The sequence below is a fragment of the Pleurodeles waltl genome, chromosome 6 (assembly GCF_031143425.1).
Source record: "Pleurodeles waltl isolate 20211129_DDA chromosome 6, aPleWal1.hap1.20221129, whole genome shotgun sequence".
In the NCBI taxonomy this organism is placed as follows: Eukaryota; Metazoa; Chordata; class Amphibia; order Caudata; family Salamandridae; genus Pleurodeles; species Pleurodeles waltl.
The window spans coordinates 1515831507-1515859300 of record NC_090445.1 but is presented as its reverse complement, the minus strand read 5'-3'; the positions used below and the strand labels follow the sequence as shown (position 1 = coordinate 1515859300).

The 27794-nt window shown below is 46.0% G+C and overlaps 1 protein-coding gene across 1 annotated transcript in view; it reads right to left on the bottom strand.

Moving 5' to 3' along the window:
• SSU72 (SSU72 homolog, RNA polymerase II CTD phosphatase) overlaps positions 1-27794 on the bottom strand; it is a 210308-nt gene that overhangs the window by 154788 nt on the left and 27726 nt on the right. Inside the window, exon 2 of the mRNA XM_069241047.1 lies at positions 18579-18722. Within this exon, the coding sequence (XP_069097148.1) occupies positions 18579-18722 (144 nt within the window). The remainder of the gene's footprint in view (positions 1-18578; positions 18723-27794) is intronic.

The following is a 27794-nucleotide window of genomic DNA, read 5'->3' as shown; positions in this document are numbered from 1 at the left end:
ATGCCAGTGTCTGCAAATCCAGTTTATTGCAACAAAAAGATGTACAGCAGGGTAACAGCTTGAAGTTCACCCGTGTTATGGCAACAAGGAAAACCGTCTTGAGGGCAAGACATAAAAAAAAGAGCAGATATAAAGCGGGTCAAAAGGAAGGCACTTCAAAATGTGAGGACCAGTTAAGGTCCACGGCATGCCAAATGGAGGACGGAAACAAGTGTTATAAACTCTTCAAAAAGCATGCGCCGAGGACATGCACGAGTGTGAAGGTTGCGACGGCCTATGTGCAGAACCCTGTCCTGCTTCTGCGAAGGCAGATCCTCCGAGAGGGGCAGCCTGATCGGAGGGCAAATGCTTCTGGATACCATACTCTGCGCCCAACCCGGACCCCTAAGATGACTTGGGGACGGTCATTCTCAAAATTGAACTCTCAGTAGGACTGGTATCGTCATGAAGGCTTAAAGGAGTTCGGAGTTCCACCGGAAGTGAAACATGTCTCCCAGTGAGAGATGCCTTTAAAATTCTAAAGTGCACAAGTGCTATCAGTGTGTGGTCTTAGGGGTGGCCAACAGATCAAGCCAATGTTCTCCCCATTCACAGAGGAGATCTTGCATCACCTCCAGGTGCACCTGCCACTCATGATCTACTAGGCACTGCCAGCTGAGCTTATCTGCCCTGGCATTCAAGGATCTATCTAGATGGTTCATCAAGAAAATTTCCTGGTGTCCAGCTTCGAGTCTCTAGGCTTCTTGACAGAGGTCGATGACGCCCCTCCCCAAACCCAGTTTGTTGCAGTACCACTTGGCAATGATGTAAGTGAGCACCTCTACCAGCCTCCTTTTTATGGACTGAAGGAATGAGTTCAGTATGAAAAAGATGGCACTCAGGTCCAGAAGGCTGATATGGAGTCAGGACTAGGCCAGAGGAATCCGATCTCCACCACTCCCAGGTGGTTGCCCAACCCAGATGGGACACAACAGTCACTGCTCTCAGCTATGGGCGAGGCATGGAGAGGGATATGCTGCTGACCCAATCGAGGTCCTGGACCCATCACTGCAGATTCTTTTTCCCACCCCCTAGTCTCTTGAGATCCGGACATAGACTGGGAGTTCCCCCTTGATGGTGGGTCCACTGAGACTGCAGAGCAGGCATATGCCTGCTGCTCCCCCCCCCCCCCCACCCCCCGCCCACCCTCTCCCGCAGCATGCTCAACCAGCAGTATGCAAGAGGTCATCAATCCCCAGCAGCCTCAAAGCCCATCTCAACAAATTCCAGGAAGGAGGCTGAAAGATTAGGGTCAGTGCCTGAATGTCCTAGATTCTTACCAAGGTGATAGGAACAAAACAAAACCACTATCAAAATGGCTTTAATGAAGGGGAGTGTTTGAGTGAATGAGGTGACATGTCAGCACACTGATTGTGAACCCCTAAGATGACATGGGGTTAGCCATAGTTAGGAGGTTGATGACTGCCTGGGGAAAGCCCACCTTCAATTCAGTCACCGAGATGGGGGAAGATTGACAATCCTGACTTCCAAAGGTGTGCTGCCATCACAGCTATCAACCTGAGGGGCAATGGTGAGACCAAAGGTGAGCACAACAGAACTGAAAGGGAAGGCCCATCTTCGGTAGTGCCTCATTTGGTAGAGACAATATCTAGTTACATATCCCCAACCTTAGAATTTTCCTCCGGCGTCAGCCTGTATCTCAAGCAGTAACCCTGTGTGGCGTTAAGTGACGTCAGTCGGCTCTGCATCAGTCGTCGACATCATGAGCGCTGGATGACAGCATATAAGGTCCTATATAGACGCCACCCCAGCACACTGACGTCAGTTTCTTTTGAAGACTACCCACACCAACAGTGCAGAACACTGACCACAATTTCGTCAAAACTAGGGCCCTGAAAAAGAAGTCCCTGTACCTAAGAAAATGCAACTAGATATTGTCTCTACCAGATAAGACTTTACTGGAGGTAAGTAGCTTGTCCATCTGATAGAGACATCCAGTTCCAGATTCTTTACTTTAGAATAGATACCCAAGCAATACCATCCCCGGGGTTGGTCTGCGAATCAAGATCACACCAGAAAGTCCTGCATGACCGAAGTGCACATCCCTAGGAACCTCTCTATCCAAGCAGTAGTGTTTGGTATAAGTGGGGAGGGGTACCCACTTGGCCACCTGATAGATATCTAGTACTAGGGGTCGCCGTGCCAACGCAGTGGTTACAGCTTTAGCTCTGGTAGAATGAGCATGTAAAGCCACAAGGTTGCTTCTTAGCCAGTGCACTTTAATGTAGAGTACTAGCCACCTGGACAGGGTTCTCTTCAGCACTGCCCAAACTTTCTTTGCACCCACATAACCAACAATGAGTTGATCATTCAAACTGAACTTTTTGGTACAATCACAGTAGAACACCAAGGCTCTTTTTTGGTCCAGGTAGTGAGGAAACTCCTCCTCAGAAAGATTTGTGTGTGTAAAAAGTAGGCAAGATGATAGATTCGCCTACAAGGAAGAGCGCAACCACTTTTGGGCCAGGCGCACCACTTGGTCAGGTTAGATAGCACGGTAGGGTGGCTTAGATGACAATGCCTGCAGCTTACCCTGCGGAAAGGTGTAATGGCTACAAGGAAGGTTGTTTTAAACATGAAAAGCCTCAAAAGGACAATTGTGGAAAGGCTCAAAAGGAGCACACATCGGGAATGTGAGAACCAAATTCAAACCCCACTGGGGCATAATGAATGGGGAAGGAGAAAACATGCCTTTAAGGAACCCATTTACAATAGAGGATTTAAACAAAGAAGGCTAGTCAGGCAGCTGTAAGAAAGCAGAGGGCCCAAAGCAAAGCCCTGCTGGGCCACTGAAAGTATAAACAGAGAGGACGTCAGACTTGTCTGTGCACCGTGCCACAAATTTCTTCCAATGACAGGCATATACAGTTTTGGTGGAGGGATGCATGGCTGCCAAGATAACATTACAGACTTCAGGCGGATGGTCAAAAGCTGCAAACTGCTTCCGCTCAATATCCACAAAAGGCGGCAGAGAATGGACATGTTCAGGTAGAGAACCCTCCCCTGCTGCTGCAGCAACAGAACATCCTCCCAAGGGGCAGTCTGAAGGGAGGATCGATGGCCATGTTAGATAGCCTAGGATAGCAGAACCTTTGTGCCCAGTCCAGAGCCACAAGGATCACTCCAGCTCGGTCTTTCTTGAGAACTCTGGGCAGAAGTGGTATGGGTGGGAAAGAAGTACAGGAGACCTGAGCTCCACTTGACACAAAAAGCATCACAGAGCAAAGTGTCACCTTGGAAACTCCAACAAGCAATACTGCTGACATTGCCTGTTCTCTGCAGAGACAAACCCATCTAACCAAGGCTCTCCCCACTGCTGAAAGAGACCTTGCGCCTACTCCAGGTGGAAACACCATTCATGATCGGCCAAGCATTGTCTGCTGAGTTACTCTGCTCTGACATTCTGAGAGTCCACCAGATGCTGAACCACCAGGGGTATGCCATGTCCAGAGGTGCAGAGCCTCTTGACAAAGGGTAAACGACCCCAACCCCACCCTGCTTGTTGCAGTATCACATGGCGGCGTTGGGGTCTGAACTGCAATACCTTTCAAAGAGAGGGAAGAAATGCTTTCAATCCCAGTCTGATCACCAAGCAGCGCTTCAACAGGTTGATGTGGGGTCCGGACTCTGCCAGAGAACAGATGCCTCTGATCTACCTCACTCCCAGGTGGCTGCCCCATCCCAGGAATGGTGCATCCATCACTATTATCAGATCTAGTTTGGGGGGGGGGGGGGGGGGGGGAAGGAAGAAGAGACAAAGAGAAAGAAAAAGAAAAAAAAAAAAAGAAAGACCGGTCGGCCTCTGCCCCAATGGGGGTTTCTTAGCCAAAAGTGGAGATCTCATGCAGTCTGAGATCTGGACCCTGTGATTCCCCTTATGCTGCACCCACTGGTACTTCAGGTCACACTGCAGAGCCTGCATATGCCATCTGGAAATGAGTCACCAGCAGGATGCAGGAACCCATGAGGCCAAGCAGCCTCAGTCATGCTTACCAAAATCCAGGTTAGCATCTGAAACATTGGTATAATAGCCTAAATAGCCTGGACTAGCCACTCAGGAGGATAAGCCAGAAACTGCATTGGGTCCAGAACAGCTCAGATGAATGGGATTATCGGAGAGGGAGTCAGGTGTGACTTTGGCACATTTATAGGGAACCCCAGCGAATGCAGGAGGTCCGCCGTAGTCTGGAGGTGGGAAGACGCCAGCCAGGGGCGAACCCGCCCTCAACAGCTAGTCGTGGAGATAAAAGAGGATGACTGAAATCCCTGATCTGCACAGATGAGCTGTGACCACCGCCATCACCTTAGTGAACATCAGAGCGGCACTGGTAAGGCAAAATGGGTGCACGGTTAACTGAAATTGCACGTGGCCTGTTGTGAACCACAAGTAATGTCTGTGGGAAGTCAGGACAGGAATGTGGAAATAGGTGCCCTGCAAGTCCAACACTACCATCCAGTCTCCTCGGTCCAGGGCAGATAGAACCTGAGCCAGAGTGAGCATTTAGAACGTCATCTTCTTGAGGAAGAGATTGAAGGACCGAAGATCTTGGACAAGGCGAAGGCCCTCCTCCTGTTACGGCACCAAAATAACCATAACCTACTTCTGGCAAAGAGACCCTCTCTATGGCTCTCTTGGCCAAGAGAGCTGTAAACTCCTTGCAGAGAAATGTCAAGGGATCCTCGTTCATCTGATCGTGGCATGGTTGGAGAGGTTGTCTTGAAAGGGAGAGATTAGCCCTTTCGAACTATCTACAAAACCTACCTGTCTGATGTGATAGACCACCAGCAGAGCCCGTGATGGCATATCCTACCACTGTATTGTCCCTGATGGGGAAGCAATAAGACTAGAAACTCATGGGAACACTGGCTCCCAGATCCACGAGGACGTTGGATCCCACATCCTGGGGCGGCACACGATGGCTGGAGGGGCACAGACATTGGTGGGCTGCAAAAGGCAGAATGAGGAAGACGAGGGGCAGCCACGAAGCCCAAGGACCTGCCCATAGCACGAGAATCCTTGAAGTGCTCAAGCGCAGAGTAGGCATCTGCCTCGTTGGAGAGAAGGCAATCAAGGGGCATGCCCAACAGATTGGCTTGGACATCCCACTAAAAGCCAGAAATCCGCAACCAGTCGCTGCACCCAGCGAGTCGCTTGTGTCCAGTCCACATCAGATCATCAACTTGGCTGTCTCTCGCCCATCAGCAGCAGCTTGAGAGGATGGCTGGGCCTCCTCTGGGACCTGCTGCAGCACTTGCGCAACTGTATCCCACAGCGTGTGGGAGTAACAGCCCAAAAGGCTGCTGTGTTCAGACCACAATGTCAGGCTGAAGGAAGAAAACATTCCAAAATTGGTCCCGCCTCTTGGATTTCCTGTCCGGGACTGTACCCTAGGATGCAGAGGCTTGGATAACCAAACTCTCAAGTATGGGGTGTTGCATCAGGAAAGCTGGGTCAGTTGGAGCAGGTCTATGGCAGGGGGCAACTATACTGGTTACGGAGACCCCTGTGCTGGGTTTGGACTGGGTACCCAGCAGTAAGGGAGGCATTGAAGGGCAATAGGGGTTCAGAGGATTAAGCCCAAGCCTGAGGCACCCCCATCAGGAGATTATTCCCGACTGCCACTGAAAGCAGCTGGAGGGCCAGGACCTTGGCTGCTCTTCTCACCATCACAGAATAGGAAGCTCTCTCCTCCATAGCCAGGGTAGGGCAAGAAAGCATGCCAGTGCGAAGGGAAGTGGCTTCGCCTAGGTCCATACACCAGTCCAAAGATTTCTGTAGCTGGTTTTCTGAAGGGTCCAGCGACATCCTATGTCTCACTGTACCCCAACCCAAAAGAATAAGGGTCAGGATCCAACATAGATGGGTGAAAGGCCCCCCTGAAGTAGGAACTGGCGTTGAGCAATGACAGTACAGCTCAGTGTCAAAGTCAGCAATGAGGATTTTGGGGGTGGTGGTATATGTCACCCAGGTGCACGGGCATCGTCTAGAGGATTGACTTTGGAACTGGCATCAGGGAAGGTACAGGTGGTACTGCGGATGTCAGCTCAGATCCAGGAACGGATCCCATGGATGCCGGCTGCGCAAGACCAGAGGGGGCTCCCTCCTGACTCCATGGGGGGTGAAGGCGCTCCAGTGGACAGCCCAAAGATGAGGCGCATAGCCTCAAAACTGCGCAAGTTGGGCAGGGGGGTCGCTCAAGCTCCGGGATACTCAGGGAGGCACAGAGCCCACCCAGACGCAGGCCCAGAGGCCTCTTAAAACTACATTCCTTTACCCTCATCTCAGACCAGGGACAGGGTGAGGTCGAACAACACTTGTTTTTCGAATTCTTGTGTCCCGAGGACTGAGTGAGACGAAGAATGGGGTCTGAAAAATGGAGTCTCCACAACCATTCTCGGGACCCTCCTCTTGACAGATCAGAAGCTATGCAGAGCCGTAAGGAGCTTTAGGGACCGCCCCTCACACCTTTTGAATTAATGGCCTGGCACTCTGAGCTCGAATTCAGGTTGTGGTCGAGCGCCAGAGGCCACAGGCCCATGAGGTGTGGATCTGTCACAGACATCGTCTGATGGAAGGATCCACAGGGCTTGGATTCGGTCTTACGTGAAGACATACTCAACACATGAGGAGCATTGAACTCAAGACAAAGCCGAAAAAGATAATTCAAAAACAACTGAGGGGGTCGTTCCTCTTCGGATCAGCACCAGGCTGGCACAGAAAGAAAAGAATTGACATTAGCACCCCTGAGTGGCGCCTATGTAGGGCCCGCAACGTCATTCAGCGTGCACGACAATGGACGGGGAGGCAATCTATGCCATCTTAACGGTGTGCTGGGGGACTGCTTGAGGAAAACCTTCAGATCCAGACTAACGGAAATTCTAGGGTAAGGCATAGATGTCTAGATGTCTATCAGATATGAGCCTGTCCCACCACAAACCACACGTAGAGCTGATAAGTCTCCAGGACTGGTATATGACAGGCATTCGGCAAGTCTAAGGTTACTATCCAGTCTCCTGGGAGGAAGTCAGACGTGACATGGACCTGCGTGAGCATCTTGAATTTTTCCTTTGGCAGGTCTTAAATTCAGATGATGGCCCCTCCTTATTGGGCACAAGAAAGGATCAGGAATAGAAACCTCAACCTTCTTCTGGCACAGGCAGCCCCATGATAGCCCTCTTGGCAAAAGAGCTTGCACTTCCTACCGCAAGACCAAACGATGGTCCTTTGTCAGCCACTGGGGAGATGGTGGAAGGTTCGTCTGTGCTGAAAATAAATGAGGGAGAGAAAAAAAAAAAAAAAAAAAAAAAAAAGGCACAGCCCTTCCAAACAATTTGCAAAACCCACCTTTGTGCTGCCAACCCAGCAAGAATCATAGTAGTCTGCCTCCCACTAGTGGCTGTGCTCCCTGAAGACTTTGTATAAGTGTTCTGGCAGGCCCCCGCTCCCAAACAGGCAAGGCTCAGGGAACAGCAGGTCCCTGAGGGATAACTGGACATCACCTGAAACACCGGTGGGCCTCTGCCAAGTGTGGCTGTGAACTGCAACACTGGTGCCAGTTGCCCACCCAATGGAAGCAGTTGTGTCCAACTAAAATTGGAAGGAAGAAAAAAAAAGTTCTACTAGGTAAAAGTTTATACTAACCATTTTCATTCACACATACACTAGGTTTACAGTTTCAAAAAGAGATCATAAGAACACTGAAAAAAGCACAAGTATCTAAAAGTTATTAGGTGAACAGAGCCGACCGGAGGCAAACAGGAGGAAGAGATCACTAATGAGTATTAACAACAGAGAGGTCATATCATTTGTGGGGCACCTTCAAATAGCTAGAGTCAGTTTGAAATCAGCAATGATATTTTAAGGCAAGTCTTTAGGACAAGTTTTAATACTAATAACCTAGAATTATTTTAGAAAAATGATTAAACGATAGTATGTAATTCCTTTTTGAATTTATTAGAAAACTGGCCTAGACAAAGTTGATCCAGGAAATTTAATCACACTGAAGTGCAGGTTTCTGGAAAAAGGTGCTTGAAAAATTATTTGTTATAGCACAGAACGGTCTTATTTGCAAAATGCCATATTCAAGACCTGTTTAATCTGAATTTATGATAGTTTGCCAGTCTAAAGCTCCTCCAAATTCACATGTAAAGCATTATTCCACCATTTCGATATTAGTTCCAGAAAATGTACTTTCCCCAGTGTTGGAGTTGACCAGAAGAGAGCCTCATATCCACGCAAATTTAAGAGGTCAAGGCAGCTAAGCTATTCTTACAGTTAGGTTTTTTTTTTTTTTCTTTTCTTCTTTTAAAGAAAGGTTCCCTTCTAGATTCATGTGGTGTGCATGGTAGCAAAAAAAAAAAAAAAAAAAAAAAAAAAAAGTGTCCGAACTCTCTAACCCAGTGGTTCCCAACCTGTGGTCCAGGGACCCCTGTGGTCCACGAAACATCCTCAGGGGGTCTGCGACTGCTTAGAAAATTAAACATTAACAGATTAGGTCCCCAGGTTTTAGTAATGACTCAGTGTGAGGGGGTCTCTAGATTCCAATAATGATTCAGAGAATCAGGCCTGCAGGTTCCAGTATTGATAAAGTGGGGGCCCAGAGAAGTCAAAAGGTTGGGGACCACTGCTTTAACCCACTGGTCTTTATTGCTAATTTTTTTGTACGACAATCAACAATGAAGTTCTGTGAGCTGATAACATGCATGACAGCAACTTGGTTAACAGCAAGATTGGTCAAGTAAGCTAAAGCTGCCCCTTTCTTCCTTGTAGAGCGGGCACGCGCTTGGCTTTTCTCTGAGACATGCCTGGTATTTCAGAGTTTGGCTGGATGTTTGCAATATTCACCTTATTATTGTACAATTTGATACCGGCAATCCTGTTTTTAGGTATGTGGCAGAAATCAGGTATTGTGAGCCCAAGTATTAGATGACTGAAAAAAGTAGGTACATGTATGACTGAAATACAAGGAAATGAAACAACACTATCTGAATGAAGTGGGGATAAGTTTCATAACTATCCCCGTTTACTCATACATAAGGCAACTGGACTGGTAAAGCCTGCAATACATTCAATCTCAGCAGAAACACAACTAAAAAAAGTTTAGTGTGCAGCTTTTCAGTTTTGCTTTGTGCATTGGTTCAAACCATCATTTCATGACAAAACATTTCAAGGCTCCACATGGGAGGGGAGGTAGGGCCACCTTGTTGAAAACTTTCCAAACCCGTTAATATCTAGTGTTGCAAAATGTTTCTTCTCAAACATTTATAGGTATAAGAATACTGTTAAATGTACACAGATGTTCAAGAGCTTTGAACACAACGGGTGCATAAGTTATCTAAATATTTTTTGTGTCTTACGTTACATGGCTCAACACTCTCCTTAGTGCATCACAGGACAAATAGTTTCCGTTTGACTGCTTAAGCATTTACACGTGGTTTGCCTCTGTTACTTCTGTATGATCTACATGCATCTTTGTCGTAGGCTAAGGTGGCCACAATCTATGTCTTCAGGAGCCAGAGTGCCAATTGAGAGTGCGTGGTTTCTGGTAGCATACATTTCACCTCAGGGTGACTGATTTTGTAATGCTGGTATCGTTTTTGCCGTTCCATCTGCCACCACCGTTAGGAGTAAACATGCACGTTATGCCCATCTTTGAAGATGTATTGTGTATAATACCAACAAATAAGAAATTGGCTGATGCAAAGCCTTCTCATTTGTTGGCTTTGTCAATCTCATTACATTTATTTGATGGCTATTCTTCCTCTTTTTGTGTTTGTCCAGTAGCTGGAAAAAAGTTTAACCATCCCTTTGACTGGATGGATCATTATTTAGCAGATAAACTGTACAAAATGTTCTGTGTTGCTCACCACTACTAGTCTGAGGCAGTGTTCTTGTTATCAGAGCATTGATGCCTTCCAGGTCACTCCAGTTTATTCTAGTACATCTTCATTGTACTTAGGCCATTTAGGAATGCTGGCAACATTGCTTTTCTCAACTTTTAAAGTTCTTGGCAGAAAAACCTTTGGTCCTAGCTTATTGAGGCACTTAGAACATAATCTTAAGGGAGTATTTCAAAACTCTGAAAGCCTGACTCCCACTGAACCTACGACGCACCTCACCAGTCTATGAATTTTCTGACCCATTCTATCACACCCATGGCAGAGGCCCAGTTAAAGGGGGGGGGGGGGGGGGAAACCGAAAAAAAACCTGTCTCTGGTTCATTGTTTCTCAGTGCATCTTTGCTTCACCGTCGAAATCTGGTAGACTGCTGTTCACCGGCATCAGTCACAGTTTCAACATTTGGAGTCCAGGAACACACCATGCTGCTTCTGAACCCAATGGCGGAGAGAAGAAGAAGCTACGAGAGGCACCGAACTGTGGTTTGTGCTGCAGAACTTTCCAGGCCCAAACACCAAATGGCGGAATAACAAACAGTATGTCAATCTAGAAAAGAACCAGACTGCAAAAATGGTCTAAACTTTAGAAAACAATTGGGCTTTGGCTAAGGGCTGCCATGTGACTTAAGAATGAGTAACTTGACTGAAATAAGAACTGAAAAATATACATTTGAAATCTTAAGAATATATTGCAAATTAATGAATGTGAAATGGGAGGTTTATAAATGGGATTGGTAGTCTCTGGGTTTCACTGGAGGATGCATGAGAACATAAATGAATCTTTTATGGTGAAGTTCAAAGTCTCCTGGAGAGATTTTGCCTTGACAAGCTAACACCCATCCATGAACAGGATCACTAGCAACTAAAGTAAACTGCAGGAGCAAAACTCAAGTTCTTTGGTATAACCTACAGAACGCAAACCTCAAAAGCACAGCAAGAAATCTAGGAAGTTGCAAGATCATTACCACTCCACTAGCAGATAATCCATAACGAGCCTACATAAAAACATAAAGGCCTACCTCTGAAAAGCAACAAAAAGTCAGCTCTGAAAAACAATCCAGGCTGATTTTACCTATTGACATTAGGAGACAAGATTTAGTTTAATCAGCCGTGCAAATGACAACACTGCTCTAAATGGCAATACAACTATTCATCCAGCTGAACATGGAAAACACTGTCTTTCATTCATCTTGCCACAGAACATTACCTATGCGCTTTCACTTCAGCACAAAGGCCCGCGAACTAAGCACTCATAATTTGAAAATTGAAATGTATTTCTTAAAGTGAGTGTGCATGAAATTGCAGCACAATTACGGGGGAGGGGGTCATCAGTCGAAGGCTTTGTCTGAATAAGTCATTGTGATGCAACATTAAACCAGAAAGCAGTTGGGGGCGTGGCCAAGATGGCAACCAGAGCGGCTGCTTAATCGGCGGCTCCGATCCTGGCCTTCTAAAAATCTCCTGAAATACTAACGATCCCCGCTTTCACTCGGGGGATCGAATCTTTCCCCACCGTTCTGACACACCTGAGGGAACCCAAATGATTGTAACCCGCCCCGAGGAACTGGAAGGCGGCCTGTTGGGCCTAAAACAAACGGATTGCAGACGGAGCCTGTGATCGCCCCCTGGACAGGCAACTCTGTTCTGAATCAGATCTTGAGCGGAGCTACGTTGGGGCCTGGTGGTGATCAGGATGTGGTGATCTGGATGCGGTGATCTAGGGAGTCGTGGATTGTTCGGCGGCGCACATTGAGCCGCGGCCCATTAGACGACAGACGCAAGCTTCGCGCTGACCCAGGGAGGAGATTGGACGTCTACCCGCTGATCCTGTCTGCCCTAAGAACTTTGGTTGGCCCACCTGAACAGTGGACCCGCTGTGCCAGTCGGCAGTGAGTGGAACAAAGAATTGACTCGGCGCAGCATTCGCAACGCAGCAGGTAACAGTATAAAACAGAGGGAACCCGGAGCGCTAGGAGCATTGCGGGTTGCCTCCTGCTGTCCCAACCCCCAAAGGAGATTAAACGACCTGCACTGGCTATCGTGAGGAGCAACGCGTCAGGCCGAGAGTAGCAGCAGTAGTGTGTTATGCAGAGCAGAGAACCAAATCGGCGGCACACAATGGGCTGCGTTTTGCTGAACGGTGTGCAGAGATCCTGGGCCTACGCCCAGAACTACCAATCGGCAGTGAAATCGGATTGAGGTTCTGCTGATTGGGTAGCGCATTAGGAAAGCGCTATACTAAGGAACAACTTAACTGAATCACGCGACACCCAGGGCAGAAATAGTACTATGGTGGCCCTTTGACACCTACATCCACCACTATCATACACAGACCTACCACAGGCCAATACGGTGAGACTGGGAATGGTGAGCACTACCCTTTCTATATGAGCAATGGTCTGACTCACTTTTTACTAAACAGTTCTGGAGACACACAACCTGTGCACTGGCTAAGCGCTGTCTAAATGGGCAAGCCAAAAATGGCGAAAGCACCTTCCGGGGCCAAGCCAAAAATGGCGAAAGCACCTTCCGGGGCCAAGAACTCCCCAGATCTCCATGTGGGAGCGCAGGACTCTACTGTCCAGGCTTTACGTCAGATGTAAACCAAGCTAAGCAATCACACCTCGCAATTTGAGAAGGTTCTGCAAGCTATCGTCGACACCAGAACTACTCTGGAAGCAAAGATAGGAGCAGTGGTGGTGGATGTTGGACTACTTAGAACCGACCAACGTGCACTGGCTGACTGGATTTCGGAACGCAAAAAGTAGTAAGCGGATTAACCCCAGCAGTACAAACATTACAAGAACAAGTGTAACGCTTATCGTCTGAGTTAAGACAGATTGAAGAACAGAGCTGAAGATGCTGAAGGCAGATCAATGAGAAATAATATCAGACTGGTGGGGTTCTCCGGCAGAGGGCCCCAGTGTAGAACTGTTCATAGAAAAATGGCTTACAGACACTGTATTACAAGATGACATCCCTAAATTCTTCTTGATTGAGCGCGCCCACAGGGTTCCGAATAGAGCACCACCACCGGGCACATATCCCCGCCCTATAATAGCCAGACTACTTAACTACCCGAGACAGAGACCTCATTTTGCAGCTATTTCGTAAACAAGGTCCACAGCAATATGAGACCGCATCAATCACAGCATACCCCGACTTCACTGCGGAAGTCAAGTCGAATCGTAACTCGTTCTACCAGATTAAAAAAACACCTAGGTGAACATCACATTAAATACGCGCTATTGTTCCCCCGCAAAGCTGCATGTTCAGGACTGCCCCAAAGTACACATCTTCACCTCCACAGAAGATGCGTGGACGTGGCTGCATGCCAAGTGCCTTGCCTGCCCTGCACAAGGGGATCACTCAACAGGAGAGCATACATCCTCCAAAGAAAAACTAAAACGGCGCCTACGTCCGGGGCATAAGCCATCCATGGAGCAAGTAGTGGAAGAGCGCTCCTGGCTTTTGCGAGCAACGACACGCTTTGTGGCAGACCCATTAGCAGAGCATGTGGGACTTGGCAACTCTTAACAAGAACACAAGACTAACTCCAACTCGCTGGGCTTTCCCTTGGGCTCACTTCTCACCCCACGTTCAGCAGACGACATTTGATAAACATTTGCGAAACCGTCAGCAGTGTCGACTAAGGATGTTTGCGGCCTACGAAGTCTTGGCCGTACCATCACGAGCGTCCACACTGAAGAATTTAGGCAGCGACACCCTACATGGACTGGGTTCACCCTCTATGGCGTGCCATGCGGTAGGTGGAACACATCCATTCATTGGGCCAGATGAGGTTACCCTTGAAACTAATCCACATCTTCTACGTCCCGCACCATGTGGACCGGTTCAATATTAAACCCCTGGAAGTGGGCATTGTTCAGATGTTTACATATTTGTGCTGTTCTTTATTAGTGTTATTGTTATATAATTGTTTTTTTCCCCCCCAGGGATCACTTTAGGTCTGTATAGTAGATCCTTGCCGTACTGTCACACAACACAATAACGAAGAGGGTAAATACCATCTGGGTTCCAAAGGGGGAATCGAGACAGATGGGAGACGCCGGTTACCTCATATAACCAACACGGGGCAAGTCCCCTGTAGCCAAGACTCCAGGGTCAGATGGCCTGCCAGTAGAATATTTATCATCCCAAGCTACTCTTCTGCTACCGCCGCTTTTGCAAGTGTTCACTGAGGCCTATGACAGAATAAGATTACCTGATTCGATGAACGAGGAGTTGATTGCCGTCCTCCCAAAATCTGGACGTGACCCTCTTGATGTTCGTTCATATCGCCCTCTATCCTTACTTAATACGGATTATAAATTACTAGGAAAAATCTTAGCTAATAGACTCCTTCCTTATATGAGGCATCTGATCCACGAGGATCAGTCGGGTTTATACCCGGCAGGAACACCTTTCTCAATATCAGACGTTTAATTAGTATATTACACAACACCAGGGTGGCACCACCAGCAAGAGCGGTCGCTATATCACTAGATATAAAAAAGGCGTTTGACAGACTTAACTGGGATTGTCTCTTTGCCACATTGGAGGCTATGGGATTTGGTGCTGGATACGTTCAGTGGATCAAGAAGTTATACGCAAGGCCCATTGCGCGGGTCAAGACAGGGCAGGTAATTTCCGAGTCCTTCCCAATACAGAGGCACCAGACAGGGGTGTCCATGGTCTCCTCTTTTTGCGATCGCCATGGAACCGCTAGCAGCTAAAATGTCTCAGCAGGCACACAAGTGGGTAATCCTAGAACTTAACACAATATCATTTCACTATATGCGGATGACGCATTGATATATCTGCGCAACCATGTAGTCTCCACGGGGAGGGTTATGGAGGCACTGGATACTTTTGCATCCATCTCTGGCTTACGAGTCAATTGGTCAAAATCTTGCATCTTCCCCCTTTCCCCAGTACTCATAGAATACCACTCAGGCCTCCCACACTACCAGCTACCGTGGTGCAACACCACTTTTAAATACTTAGGTATACAGATCTACCATTCAATCGAAGACAACCAGGAAGGTAATATAGACAGGGCTCTTCGCTCAGTACGCAGATCATTGCCATTTTGGTTATCCCTCCCTTTATCACCAATGGGACAAATGGGTATCGCAAAAATGCTTATCCTCCCGAGACTCTTCTATTACTTCGCAGCACTACCGATTGTCCTTCCCCGCTCTCATTAAAACACTACATTCTGTTATGACCGACTTACTATGGGGCAGAGGCAGGCGCAGAGTGGTATTTCTCATAACACAGTACCCACAATCCAGGGGAGGACTGGGCATGCCCAACGTTGAACTGTATTATGCAGCAGCCCAACTGCAGTGGCCTGCTTTGCGGCTGGGCAAAATTTCCTCAGCAGAATAGGAGGTTGTGACGAAATCATTGGCACCCCTCCCAGTGCTCACTTGGCTGCTGGATGGGTCAGGTCGTCCGGCACAGAGCTCTGTCCTCTTACTGGCTGCTATGTCCATAATGGCGGCAACCCAATACCATACTCCCCTATGTTATCATGAACACAATTACCTAAGGCTCAAACCCTAATAGGTCACCATGATACAGCCTTGTGGCGTGAAGCGGGACTAGAAAACTTGGGCGAGTTATATGAGGGCTCTACACTGAAGCCCTTTATTGAGCTTAGAAACTCAACGGGGATCCCGGTCGGCGCCTATATTGCATATCACGCAGTTAAACATCTACTGGAAGCCACATGGGGAAGAGGCAATCATGAACCACAAGAATCACAACTGCTTACACTACTCCTATCACTTGGCAACACAAGAGACTCAATCTCTCGATTATATTTGCTGCGACTAGATCGGACCTGCTCCGAACTGGCACGTGCCAAAGCACAATGTGATGCGGTACTTCCCTTCCCTCTGTCCCAAAAAGATTGGATAGAGATGCTCTCTTCCATTAAAAGTATATCTCGTAATGTCAGACTTCGCTATACACAGTTTAATTACATACATCATCCCTATCTATCGCCGGCCCGCATAAAGCATATATTTCCAGATTCAGACCCAAAATGCCCTAGATGTGTGCAATCAACAGCAGACTTCTACCACATGGTATGGTCATGCTCACACCTATCAGAGGCCTGGCGGCGTGTCACTGACAATAAATGAGATAAACTGCACTGCCTGTGACGCCGGAGTCATGCTTGCTCGGTCTACGCCGACGCAATAAGGGAGATAAACAAATAAACAGATATATAGACTTGGTCCTCATATTGTTCAAAACGCCTGATAGCAACTCACTGGAAGGCAGCACATACTCCAGTCCATAGTAATTGGTTCCAGGACCTGATCCAGGCCTCACAGGCAGAAATATACACACTGAGGCAGCTCCAACAGCGGGGATTGGCTCTGGGCGGCTTCGATATATGGGATGCCTTCGTTGTAGCTATGGAAGCTAAAAATGATACACCACCACCGTAATCTGCATGAGGGACACATGTCTTGGAGTAGTTGACATTTTTTTCCCCCGCAGGCCTGGAGATGTACAGTGTGTATTTGTGTTACCGATATCCGTGCCCTATCACTTAGCGACCAGAAACTATGGGCTTCATTGCTGGAACACAATCCATATACAATAATCAGAATTTAAGGATATTATCGTAATATATGTACTATGTACCTCTAGACTCACAGATCAGATATGTCTGTGACCGACTATGAGACACCCCGGAACGTTTAATGTTTATCGTTTTATATTCAATAAACGAATTTTTTTTGGGGAGGGGGAGAAAGAAAAAAAAGAAAAAGAAAAAACCACACACACACACACACACACACACACACACACACACTAGAAAGCAGTTATGTTCCTGACTGAACATCCCTACCAGAGTTCATAAGCACTGTGATGATTGAGAAGCTTTCAGTTGGTACTTCTGTGAAAGGAAAAAAAATAACCCAGCCTAAGAATATGTAAGAAAATGATCCTGAGGTATGGGAAAAGCCAAACAAACTAAGCATCAGTCTTCCCAGGAAGAAAGGCTTACAAGTATTGGTTGCTCAGATTTGAAGTAGATTCTGGACTTGGTATCACTTTGAGATAAGCACTCAATAGCAATGTAATACGCTGAAAGCCTTTACCTAGGGATTTTTTTAGTAAGCCTTCAAGTCACCCCCTCCACCCCCTAATCCCCCCAACAAACAAGAAGGCTCAGACTTTTACTAACTCTGCTTCAGAGTTGCATAACAATATTTGCAGGTTCAGGACAAAGGGACAAACTGATGATAAAAAGGTAGATGTTTCTCCACGTATTAAAATTTAAACGAGGAAAAAAAATAAAAAAATATAAAATAATAACTGGCTATACATTTTCTGGATGTATACATTATCTTCCAAGTTTAGAGATAAAAATTGACTACCAGATGTACTCACAACCAACGACTATGCAGTTATTATATTCTAAGTAGCACCTTAAAGAGGAACACAAAACAAAGTATCCACAACTACTCATTAGCCATAATGCTGGAGGCTCCAATGTCAGATGTTGAATGGGAAGCTTAGATCTGAGCTATAGGGACAGCAACTTGGCAATGAAGCTTGTCTAAAGTGGGCCTTGAAAATTCCCAACACTGAAACTTGAAGTGCCAACAACGAGATTGGCATATATTCCTTATATAGTAAAATAGGAACTTTAAGGTTTAACAATGAACCGATTATAGTTACATCGGTATTTATCATGTGTGCGATAAATCACGAAACAGACTTTGGAGCCAGCAGATCTCCCAATAGACCTCACCTACTTGAAAAAGGATGGGAATCGGGTAAAATTTGTGGACAAAGTAATCTGCATGTGGTGTGAAAGACTACTGTTGTAAAATGACTGCTACAAGCTGGTAAACACTCAAGATTAGCAAAACAAAACTGCTTATCTAAAATATTGCTTCTACTGGGACCAATAGAGAATCAAATGCTTAACAGTGCATTAAGCTTTATTTTCTTGTAATATAGTCAGCTTCAGTTGGGGCACATCAGCAAACCCCTGAAGCTTCATTAGACCAACCAAATTTGGTATCAAAGCCTTGAACTGCCAACACCACAAGCACAACTATGTACTCAGCACAAATATACTAAAAACTGTTCCAAATTTCAATAAAATATTCAAAAATGTATAACATGCCTCTTCATGGCGCACCATGAATATTCACATGCATCCCAATATTTAGTGGTATCCACAGAGACTACATAGATGTGTGCATGGCAAAAGCCCCTAGTTCTTCAGATGTAAACCAATAGGAAACAGTGAGTTTGTGCAGCCAATAACTGCTCAACCCTTCAGCATGGTTTATCTTGTTTTCTGTCTTACCTGTGTACTTGACAGAAAAAAAAAAAACACTATTTGGTGAGAAAATAGGTATGAAACTGCATGCAATATTACGCACAGCAAAGAGTAAGAGGAAATCTGGCCAATAACCGTGTCAATAGCGTTTGTTGCTTTAACACCTGCCTAGTAACCCAAAAAACATAGGAATGCCACAGTCAAGCCAAACCGCTGCACATCTTGAATGCAAGTGTGCATGTACACCTTCCAAAGATGAACCGTATTGTGTTAAATGCAGTGAAGTCCGTGCGGATACAGTTCTTTGTCCTTCTTAACGAGATCAGTATACATCTGATCGTATGTAGTTTTGAAATCGTAAACATTAGGCTTGTCCGGTGCTGGTCCTGGTAGTTTCACATGAGTCCCTGTTCCAAACGATCGTACATGGAATCCTCGTTTGCTGAAAGACAAAAAGTAAAAAAAGAAAATTCTAAACATTTAAATCTCTAAAGAAATTATACAACCGTAAAATTTCATAGCCACAAAAAAAGCAAATTAAACTGAATGCAGAAATCACAACAAGCCACATTAACCTCATTGATGCGGGAGTCGGCGACTGGCCAACGCCCGCATTACCTCCTCGGTGCAGGTCACGACCAGTGGGCGACACTGGCGGGCAGTTTAAAAAATAAAAATAAAAAAATAAAGCCTCCTGTGCAATGCACATTTTATAATTACCCCAGTAGATGCGGAAAACTTAAGCATCGCACCCCACCTGCCCCTCTGTGATGTCATAGTGTGCTGACGTCACATTTTTCCCCACCGGAGCAGCAGGTAATCGTTTGCTCCCCAATCCGATTGGTGGTGGGTTTTTTTTGGGGGGGGGGGGGCCTTACCAGATGGCAGGGAGGCAGACAGAAAAGAAAGAGTCTCCCCCTTCCATTGATGCCTTCCTAGCACGGTTTCCTGCCCATGGATCGCAGCGCGGCTGCAATCCATGGCCAGGAAATGCCCCTAGGCACAAGGTATCTTGTTTGGGGGGTTGGCTCCCCATGTAAAATGCCCCCCTGTGGGAGTACTAATTTAAGATATATATATATATGTTGCGATTCTGCTGGGGCCGATCGCCTACCCCAGATTCTAGAGAGAAATACAAATAAAGTATTTTTTGTTCTGAAGAAAATAAAAACAAATGGCACGGTCGTCCCTTCCTACACAGGCCAATCCCTGGGTGAATATAAAGTATATGGTTTTCCTTTGGAAGGGGAGAGGGAGAAGAAACACATATATACATATACACACACACACACACACACGTGTTTTCCAGGAGCCACGATTGGCCCCCATGGAAACCACACATATATACAAGTAATATATTCATATATACATATACACACACACAGTGACAAATAGATTTGTCTTTTGTCTAGTGCCAGTTTTGGCAACAAAGTACTGCAGATGGTTTATGCGCCTGCTGCAAAGGATATACTTGTATTTAGCCGAGTGGATTTGTAAAGCCAGGTATTACCTGCGCTTTAAAACAAATAAAATGTATGTCGAGTGGGTCTATGGAGATATGAGTAGCACTTTTGCCGGGTGGTACTGAGGGAATTAGAAGAGGTGGTTATGGGAGGCAGAGCATCAAAAACGACTGTCGCACTGTGTGTCACCAGCACTAAAGGCGGTGATGACGAGTGTGTGGTAAGGTGAAGTAAGAATGGGTCTTCTTTGTTTTTTTCCAGTGTCAGAGAAGAAGCGAAGGTAAGGCAACAGCATTTACTATTGGACAACACACACAAGCAATTTTGTGACTATCTGCCTTCTACATAGGCTAGTACTTAGAGAGACAGTTTAGCCAGTAGCCGAGACGGCGTCTCGTTGGATGACTGCTGCTCAAGCCCCAACTCAGGTTATGGAGGATAGCTCTCAGAGGCAGGATCAGAGACAGCATCTGAGGGAGAGGACAAATGGGAAGAATCTGGGAATGATTTTTTTCCTTCGGTGAAGTCCCATCCAACAACACCTCTTTCAGTGATTTTAAGAGAGAAAATGACGACAGTCGTGCTGTCCCTTCGCAACACTCTGAGCAGCGGGACATCGGGTTAGCCGAACCCAGAGAGCAGGTGCATGCAGCAGCAAGCACAGAGTGCTCTCCTGGAAGGCCCCCCCGATTTAGTTCAGCCCTAAATTCCACCTTTCACTGGTGACACTGCATGTAAAGCCGATACAGCCAACTTTTTGCCAGTCGACTACGTCCATCTATTTTAAGATGTTGACTTTGTTCAGGAAACTGTGCAGCAAACAAAATTGTGTGCAGACCAATTTAAGGGAGCATGGAGGCACTCTAGGGCCCAGTTCTAGGGCACAACAGTGGACTCCCACTTCGCTTGCAGAGTTGAAGATATCTTTGGGCCTTATGCTCAAAATGGGTTTAGTGCAGAAACCCACCTTGCAGTCCTACCGGACGACTCACACTGTTTGGGTAACCCCCATCTTTGCACCATACATGAGCAAAGATCATTTTTTCGCTACTGCAGCGCATGCTGTTTTTCAATGACAATTCTGCTCCATTGCCCCGGGACCATCCAGACCATGACAGGTTGTTCAAAATTCAGCCTGTCGTGGAACATTTGTCTGCCAGGCTTCCAGAGATTATAGCAGTCGATGAGTCCTTGATCCTGATCAAAGGACGGCTGCTGTTCACACAGTACACTGCCAGAAAAGAGCTGGCTGTGCATTAAGCTGCAAATGCTTTATGAGGGCTCTGCTCACTATGTGTACACCTTGAGAGTATTAACAGAGAAGAACTCCACCCTAAAACCTGTAGGTTGCCCTCCCACATTAGGGGTCACAGGTAGGATTATATGGGAACTCGCCCAGTCACCCACTCACAATCGTTATAACCTTTATGTGGACAACGTCTATACATAAGTAGAGCTGTTCAGTGAGCTCTACAAAGCTGGAACAGTTCATTGTAACCGCAAAGGATTCCTGCAGGAGCTTTTTTGCAAGAAGCTCCAGAAATCCCGGAGTATCACGTTGCGTTCCAATGAACTGCTCGCAGCCAAGTTCTTGGTTAGGCGTGATTATACACGTGCTCCCTACAATTCATGATGAGAGGACTTCCCACTTCCCCCATCATGGTTTGGGGTTAGATGGCCGAAGTTCACAAGCCCATCTGTATACTTGATTACAATAAGTAAATGGGTGCAGTGGACAAGAACGACCAGGTTCTTCAACCATACAATGCGATCGTAAAACTCGCACTTAGTACACGAAAATGTTTACCCACCTGAACCAGATGGCAACATACAATGATGATGTTTACTAAGAGACAACCACAGGAAGACTCATGACTTTCCTTGACTTCCAGTTGTCTGTAACTGAAAGCCTCACTGCTGTTACAGAAGCAGCAGCAGCCTCCACCTCGTATGTTCTGGAGGATGTGGCAAGGCTGCAGGAGCACTTTGATGATTGCATTCCTAAAACACCCAAAAAGGATCTTCCATGTTGTCGCTGTAAAGTGTGCTCGAAGGATGGGAAGCATCAGGAGAGACTGTATTATTGTCCCCAGAACCCATCTCAACCAGGCCTCTGTGTCATTACTTGCTTTACATTGTATCATACTAAAGCAAAGTTCTGGGAAAATCGACTGAGGTAGAGCTGCCTTTGGGTAATACCTTCAGTGGTTGTACATGGGTACCGAAAGTCCATGAGCCACTGCTTCGTTAGGCAAGCAGCCATAGAATTTTACTTCATCTACTTCAGGAAATCATGGACTTCACCGTCAGAACGTGGTAGGTGTCCTGTTCAAATAACGTGAATTATAGTCCTCATACTGCACATACCAGTGGACAGAAAGCATGACTGTATTTTGAAGTTTTGTTAGAGAACTTATGTATGCTACACAAGGACCACCATGATTGCCAACAAGAACTAGAGTAAGTGTAATACGTCAAACAAATGTCCTGTCAAACATATTCACCAACGTTTCTATTTGTTTGAAAGTGTGCAAACAACATTTGTAGCTTCACTTTCAAAGTAAAAGCAGAAGTGTTGGTGAATGAGTCGCACAGGATATTTGACATTTTACTTTAGAATTTCTTCACAAGCATGTCTGCCTTAGTTTCAACTGTAGACATGCTCCCTCAGTTCGTGGAATAGGCCTCACAAGGCATACTCTGGCACCCCCAACTTGCATCCAAAAACTAGTATAGGTTCACTTGGCAATTATACAGGATTAGTCTGTACTTTGATGAGGACAGAGACACAAATGGGTAATGAAAGCTTATGGTAGGTGTGCCTTCACAGGGATATTGCAAAGGTAGAAGACAGATAGTAAATGTAGTACAGATGTACATCATCTACACCTATGGACTCAAGCCCATTGATGCCATTCCAGCACTGAAGGACAATGGCAGGTATGGGTCAGTGTTTCACCTGCTTTTCATGGTGATCTTCCATCAGAACTTGGATGTCAAATTCGCTGTATAAGTGCATTACAGTCACGGCACTGCAGATAATGTTGGCTGGGACATAAACTACGTTCTTACGGAATCCCCTGTGTGCCAAACATTACCCTTTTTCATTGCCTATGACCTTCTCTTTAAGGAAAATCATGAGAATTCCACAGCTTGGCTCCCTTAGTTTCAAAGGTAGATATGCTCACTCAGTTCAAGGAATCACTTTGTACGCCATACTCAGACACCCCCAACGTGCATCAACAAACGTGAAGGAGTTGGATTTAGCACAGTGAGGGCGCTAAAGGTGCATGAAAAACATGTCTTCTTGATCCTCAGGTGGCTGTCATGGGAGTCATTAGTAAAGGTTTGTTACTCATGCCTTCAGTAGTGTTCAGGAAGGAGGAGGCGGTTACTTGACAGGTGGTAAAATGTAGTCAAACTTGTTCTGTCCTGTGGCGTGTGAATGTGATGGGCCCTTGTCTGGCAGCGATAAGTTAATGTGAGTGCAGTGATTGGTTGGAATGGGCCAATGGCGGCGGTATGAAAGGGTTTGTTGTGCGTGAATGGACCATAAAGAGGTTGGCGCTTGGACGTGGCTTTATAGCACACCTTCAGAAGGCTTGGTTTCAATATTCAGATACTTTGGTAAGTATTAAAGCTTTTGAAACCATGATTTCTGCATGTGCTAAAACGAACTAGAGTGAACGGTGGATGGTGGATTAACCATAACATACTAGTACCAGGAGAGTCCAAGGATGCAGTACTTGCGTGGCTCTCAGCAGTTTTCCTTCACCCAGAATCCCCTTGAAATCACAAAATTTGCTTAAAAAAAAAAATAAAAAATAAAAAAAACCCACACAACAAACACACTTTTGCCTTGCATTTCATTGAGAGGAAGCCCTGGAATTTGCAGGCAGCCACACATTTTCTACCACCGAGCGTTCCACTAAGTCTCCAGAGAAAAACATTCTGTCACTTTAGTGGGTGAGCAAATGACAAGAGAGACACGAGTATTTGGCCCTGGGCTCGGCAGCCAAATAGGGAAACCTACCAAACCCAGACATTTCTGAAAAACTAGACATCCGAGGCAGTGCAGGGAAGTGTGGCGTGTTTGATTTCACAAAGTTCTTTTCCCCAGAATACCCTGCAAAAGTGAAACGTTGATAAAAACACTTTTTACTTGCTTTTTCTATCACAGAAACTACAGGAATGTGCAGGGATACACAAAATTCCTACAACCCAGTGTATTTCCACTTGTCTTGATAAAAACAACCCCACTTGTGTGCCTATGCCTAGTGCCTACGTCAGGAATGGTCACTCCAGGGTTAACAGTAGCCCTCATGCAAGGACTTCCATTGATCCTTGTGTGATCCATTTCTGTTGCGGGCACTAGCCTACTCACGAAAGTGAGATACCATTTGTATCGGGAAACCTTGGAGAATGCTGGGTAGAAGGAAGTTTGTGGCTTCCCTCAGATTCCAGAACTGTCCATCACCGAAATGTGAGGAAAAAGTGTTTTTTGACAAATGTTGAAGTTTGCACAGGATTCTGCGTAACAGAACCTGGTGAGAGGACTACAAGTCAACCCATCTTGGATTCCCCTAGGTGTCTAGTTTTCAAATTTGTCCAGGTTTGGTAGGTTTCCCTAGGTGCTGGCTGAGCTAGAGGTAAAAAAATCCACAGCTAGGCACTTTGCAAAAAAAAAAAAAAAAAAAAAAAACAGGTCAGTTTTCTTTCAGAAAATGTGATGTGTCCACATTCTGTTTTGGGGCTCTAGGCCTACCCACACAAGTGAGGTACCATTTTTATCGGAAGAATTGGGGGAATGCTGGGTGGATTAAAATTTTAGGCCATTTCTGCCCCCGTGGGGGGTAGATCAGCCTATTTTGATTAGGCTGATCTGCCCCCAAGGAGGGCAGAAACCACTAGGCATCAGGGATTTTTTTTTTTTGTTTTTTGTTTTACAGATGGGGAGCGACCCCTTGGACAAGGGTCGCTCCCCTGGAGGGGCAAATTGTATTTAGGCCATTTCTGCCCGCTTTGAGGGCAGATCGGCCGATTTTAGGTCAATTGGGGCAGAAACCACTAGGCATCAGGGATTTTTTTTTTTTGTTTTTTGTTTTACAGATGGGGAGCGACCCCTTGGACAAGGGTCGCTCCCCTGGAGGGGCAAATTGTATTTAGGCCATTTCTGCCCGCTTTGAGGGCAGATCGGCCGATTTTAGGTCAATTGGGGCAGAAACCACTAGGCACCAGGGATTTTTTTTTGCGCCGTCACGCAAGGGGAGCGACCTTGTAGGCAAGGGTCGCTCCCCGGAGGTGTTGGGGGGGCAAATTTATTTTAGGCCATTTCTGCTCCCCTTGGGGGCAGATCGGCCTATTGGTATTAGGCCGATCTGCCCCCGGGGGGGGCAGAAACCTCTAGGCACCAGGGCAAATTGTTTTTTTTTTTTTTTTTTTTTTTTTTAGAGATTGGGAGCGACCCATTAGGCAAGGGTCGCTCCCCTGGGGGGCAAATTGTATTTAGACCATTTCTGCCCCCCTTGGGGGCAGATTGGCCGATTGTAGGTCAATCTGCCCCCAAGGGGGCAGAAACCACTAAGCACCGGGGATTTTTTTTTTGGTGCCAATGTCACGCAGGGGGAGCGACCCCATAGGCAAGGGTCGCTCCCGGGGGGGAGAGGGGGTTGTTGGGGACAAATTTATTTTAGGCCATTTCTGCCCCCCCTGGGGCCAGCTGAGCTAGAGGCCAAAATCCACAGGTAGGCACTGTTTTCTATGAAAAAATGTGATGTGTCCACGTTGTGTTTTAGGCCATATCCTGTCGCGGGCGCTAAGTCTACCCACACAAGTGAGGTATCATTTTTATCGGGAGACTTGGGGGAACATAGAATAGCAAAACAAGTGTTATTGCCCCTTGTCTTTCTCTACATTTTTCCCTTCCAAATGTAAGACAGTGTGTAAAAAAGACGTCTATTTGAGAAATGCCCTGTAATTCACATGCTAGTATGGGCACCCCGGAATTCAGATGTGCAAATAACCACTGCTTCTCAACACCTTATCTTGTGCCCATTTTGGAAATACAAAGGTTTTCTTGATAGCTATTTTTGACTCTTTATATTTCAGCAAATGAATTGCTGTATACCAGGTATAGAATGAAAACCCACTGCAGGGTGCAGGTCATTTATTGGCTCTGGGTACCTAGAGGTCTTGATGAACCTACAAGCCCTATATATCCCCGCAACCAGAAGAGTCCAGCAGACGTAACAGTATATTGCTTTCGAAAATGTCGTTTTTTTCACCTCAATTTCAATATTTTTCTTTTTCAGTTATTTTCTGTAGGAAAACCTTGTAGGATCTACACAAATAACCCCTTGCTGAATTCAGAATTTTGTCTACTTTTCAGAAATGTTGCGGTTCCATGCCCATTTCCGTCACTGACTGGAAGGAGGCTGAAAGCACACAAAAAAAAAAAAAAAATCGTAAAAATGGGGTATGTCCCAGTAAAATGCCAAAATTGTGTTGAAAAATGTGGTTTTCTGATTCAAGTCTGCCTGTTCCTGAAAGCTGGTGATTTTAGCACCGCAAACCCTTTGCGGATGCCCTTTTCAGGGAAAAAAACCACAAGCTTTCTTCTGCAGCCCCTTTTTCCCATTTTTTGGAGAAAAAAAAAAAAAAACACAACATTTTCACTGTATTTTGGCTAAGTTTTTGGCCTCCTTCTGGGGAACCCACAAAGTCTGGGTACCTCTAGAATCCCTAGGATGTTGGAAAAAAAGGACGCAAATTTGGCTTGGCTAGCGTATGTGGACAAAAAGTTGAGGGCCTAAGCTCGAACTGCCCCAAATAGCCAAAAAAAAGGCTCGGCACAGGAGGGGGAAAAGGCCTGGCAGCGAAGGGGTTAAACTGTGCTAGATCCTTTATGAAGGCAATCATTGTTTTTAAACAAACTTGCAACACTAAACAAGCAAATATGTGAATGTGCACCCGAGACGGACAACAACAGAGGTTCACACGTTTCCATCTATACAAGCTGGATAAAGATACAGTTCTGGGTACTCATTATCAAAATATTCCTCAATCACCCCACAAGGCAGTTACAAAGAATTCTGCCATTCAGAGGCACGAATTATCTGCATTTCAGCATGCAGGCTACAAATGGCAAACATATTATGTATGCATTTTAAACACTTAGATGGTGCTTGATAATCCCATTGGGGAAGGGGGGGGGGGGGGGGGGGAGCTGAAGAGCGTGTGTGCCTCAGTAACACTACTCCATGAACCGTGCGTGCGTAAGTTCAAAGGTGTGTCTCATGCTCGCTGGACATTAAGTTAGTTACTATGTCATAGGTTAAAGCGCTTAACAGTGTGATGCATGAGTAAGATGAAGATCGACATTTAGGTGCAGCTTAAACAGGAAGTAAAGTCTATCAAAGGGGGTGGCCCGAGTGGGTAGAATGTCATTTTCGAAACCACATTTCTTTTTGAACCACACAAGACAGACCTAGTTCGAGATTCTAGCAGAACTGCAAAATACACCAAGTGTCTATTTTGTTTTTCATGGCATGACACGGAGGAGTGCTGCTATTAAGATGACGTTGTGACAAAACTTTACAGTTTTCTAATACCTCTTTCGACTACCCAGAGTTCCAACCATCTTGTCCATGTATGGGGACTGGTGTAGCAAAACTGGGATTGGTCACACTCACTTGCTCTTCTGAATCTGCAAACACGGTCTCTAAATGATTTTGGCCGCTCGACGGTGAAATATTGTACACCGAGAAGAAAAATGTTGCTTGGTGCTCTGTAGCAACACGTTGTGCACACTGCCATCTAGTGTTAGGAGAGATAATTTGCAAATCGTTTTAAGACATTTTCTGTCTTCAGACAACATGTTAAGTGTGAACTCTGCAACTGGGTAAGCGGGAGGGTGTATGTGAATCTAGAGCATATCAAGCCACAAACCAATAGTTCTATGAATGCATGATGACTGGAATCTTAAAACTGAAGTATGCATGTAGGCTTCCACATCTCAAGCAGGCTTGGCATTCACTTCTCTAGTTGTTTAA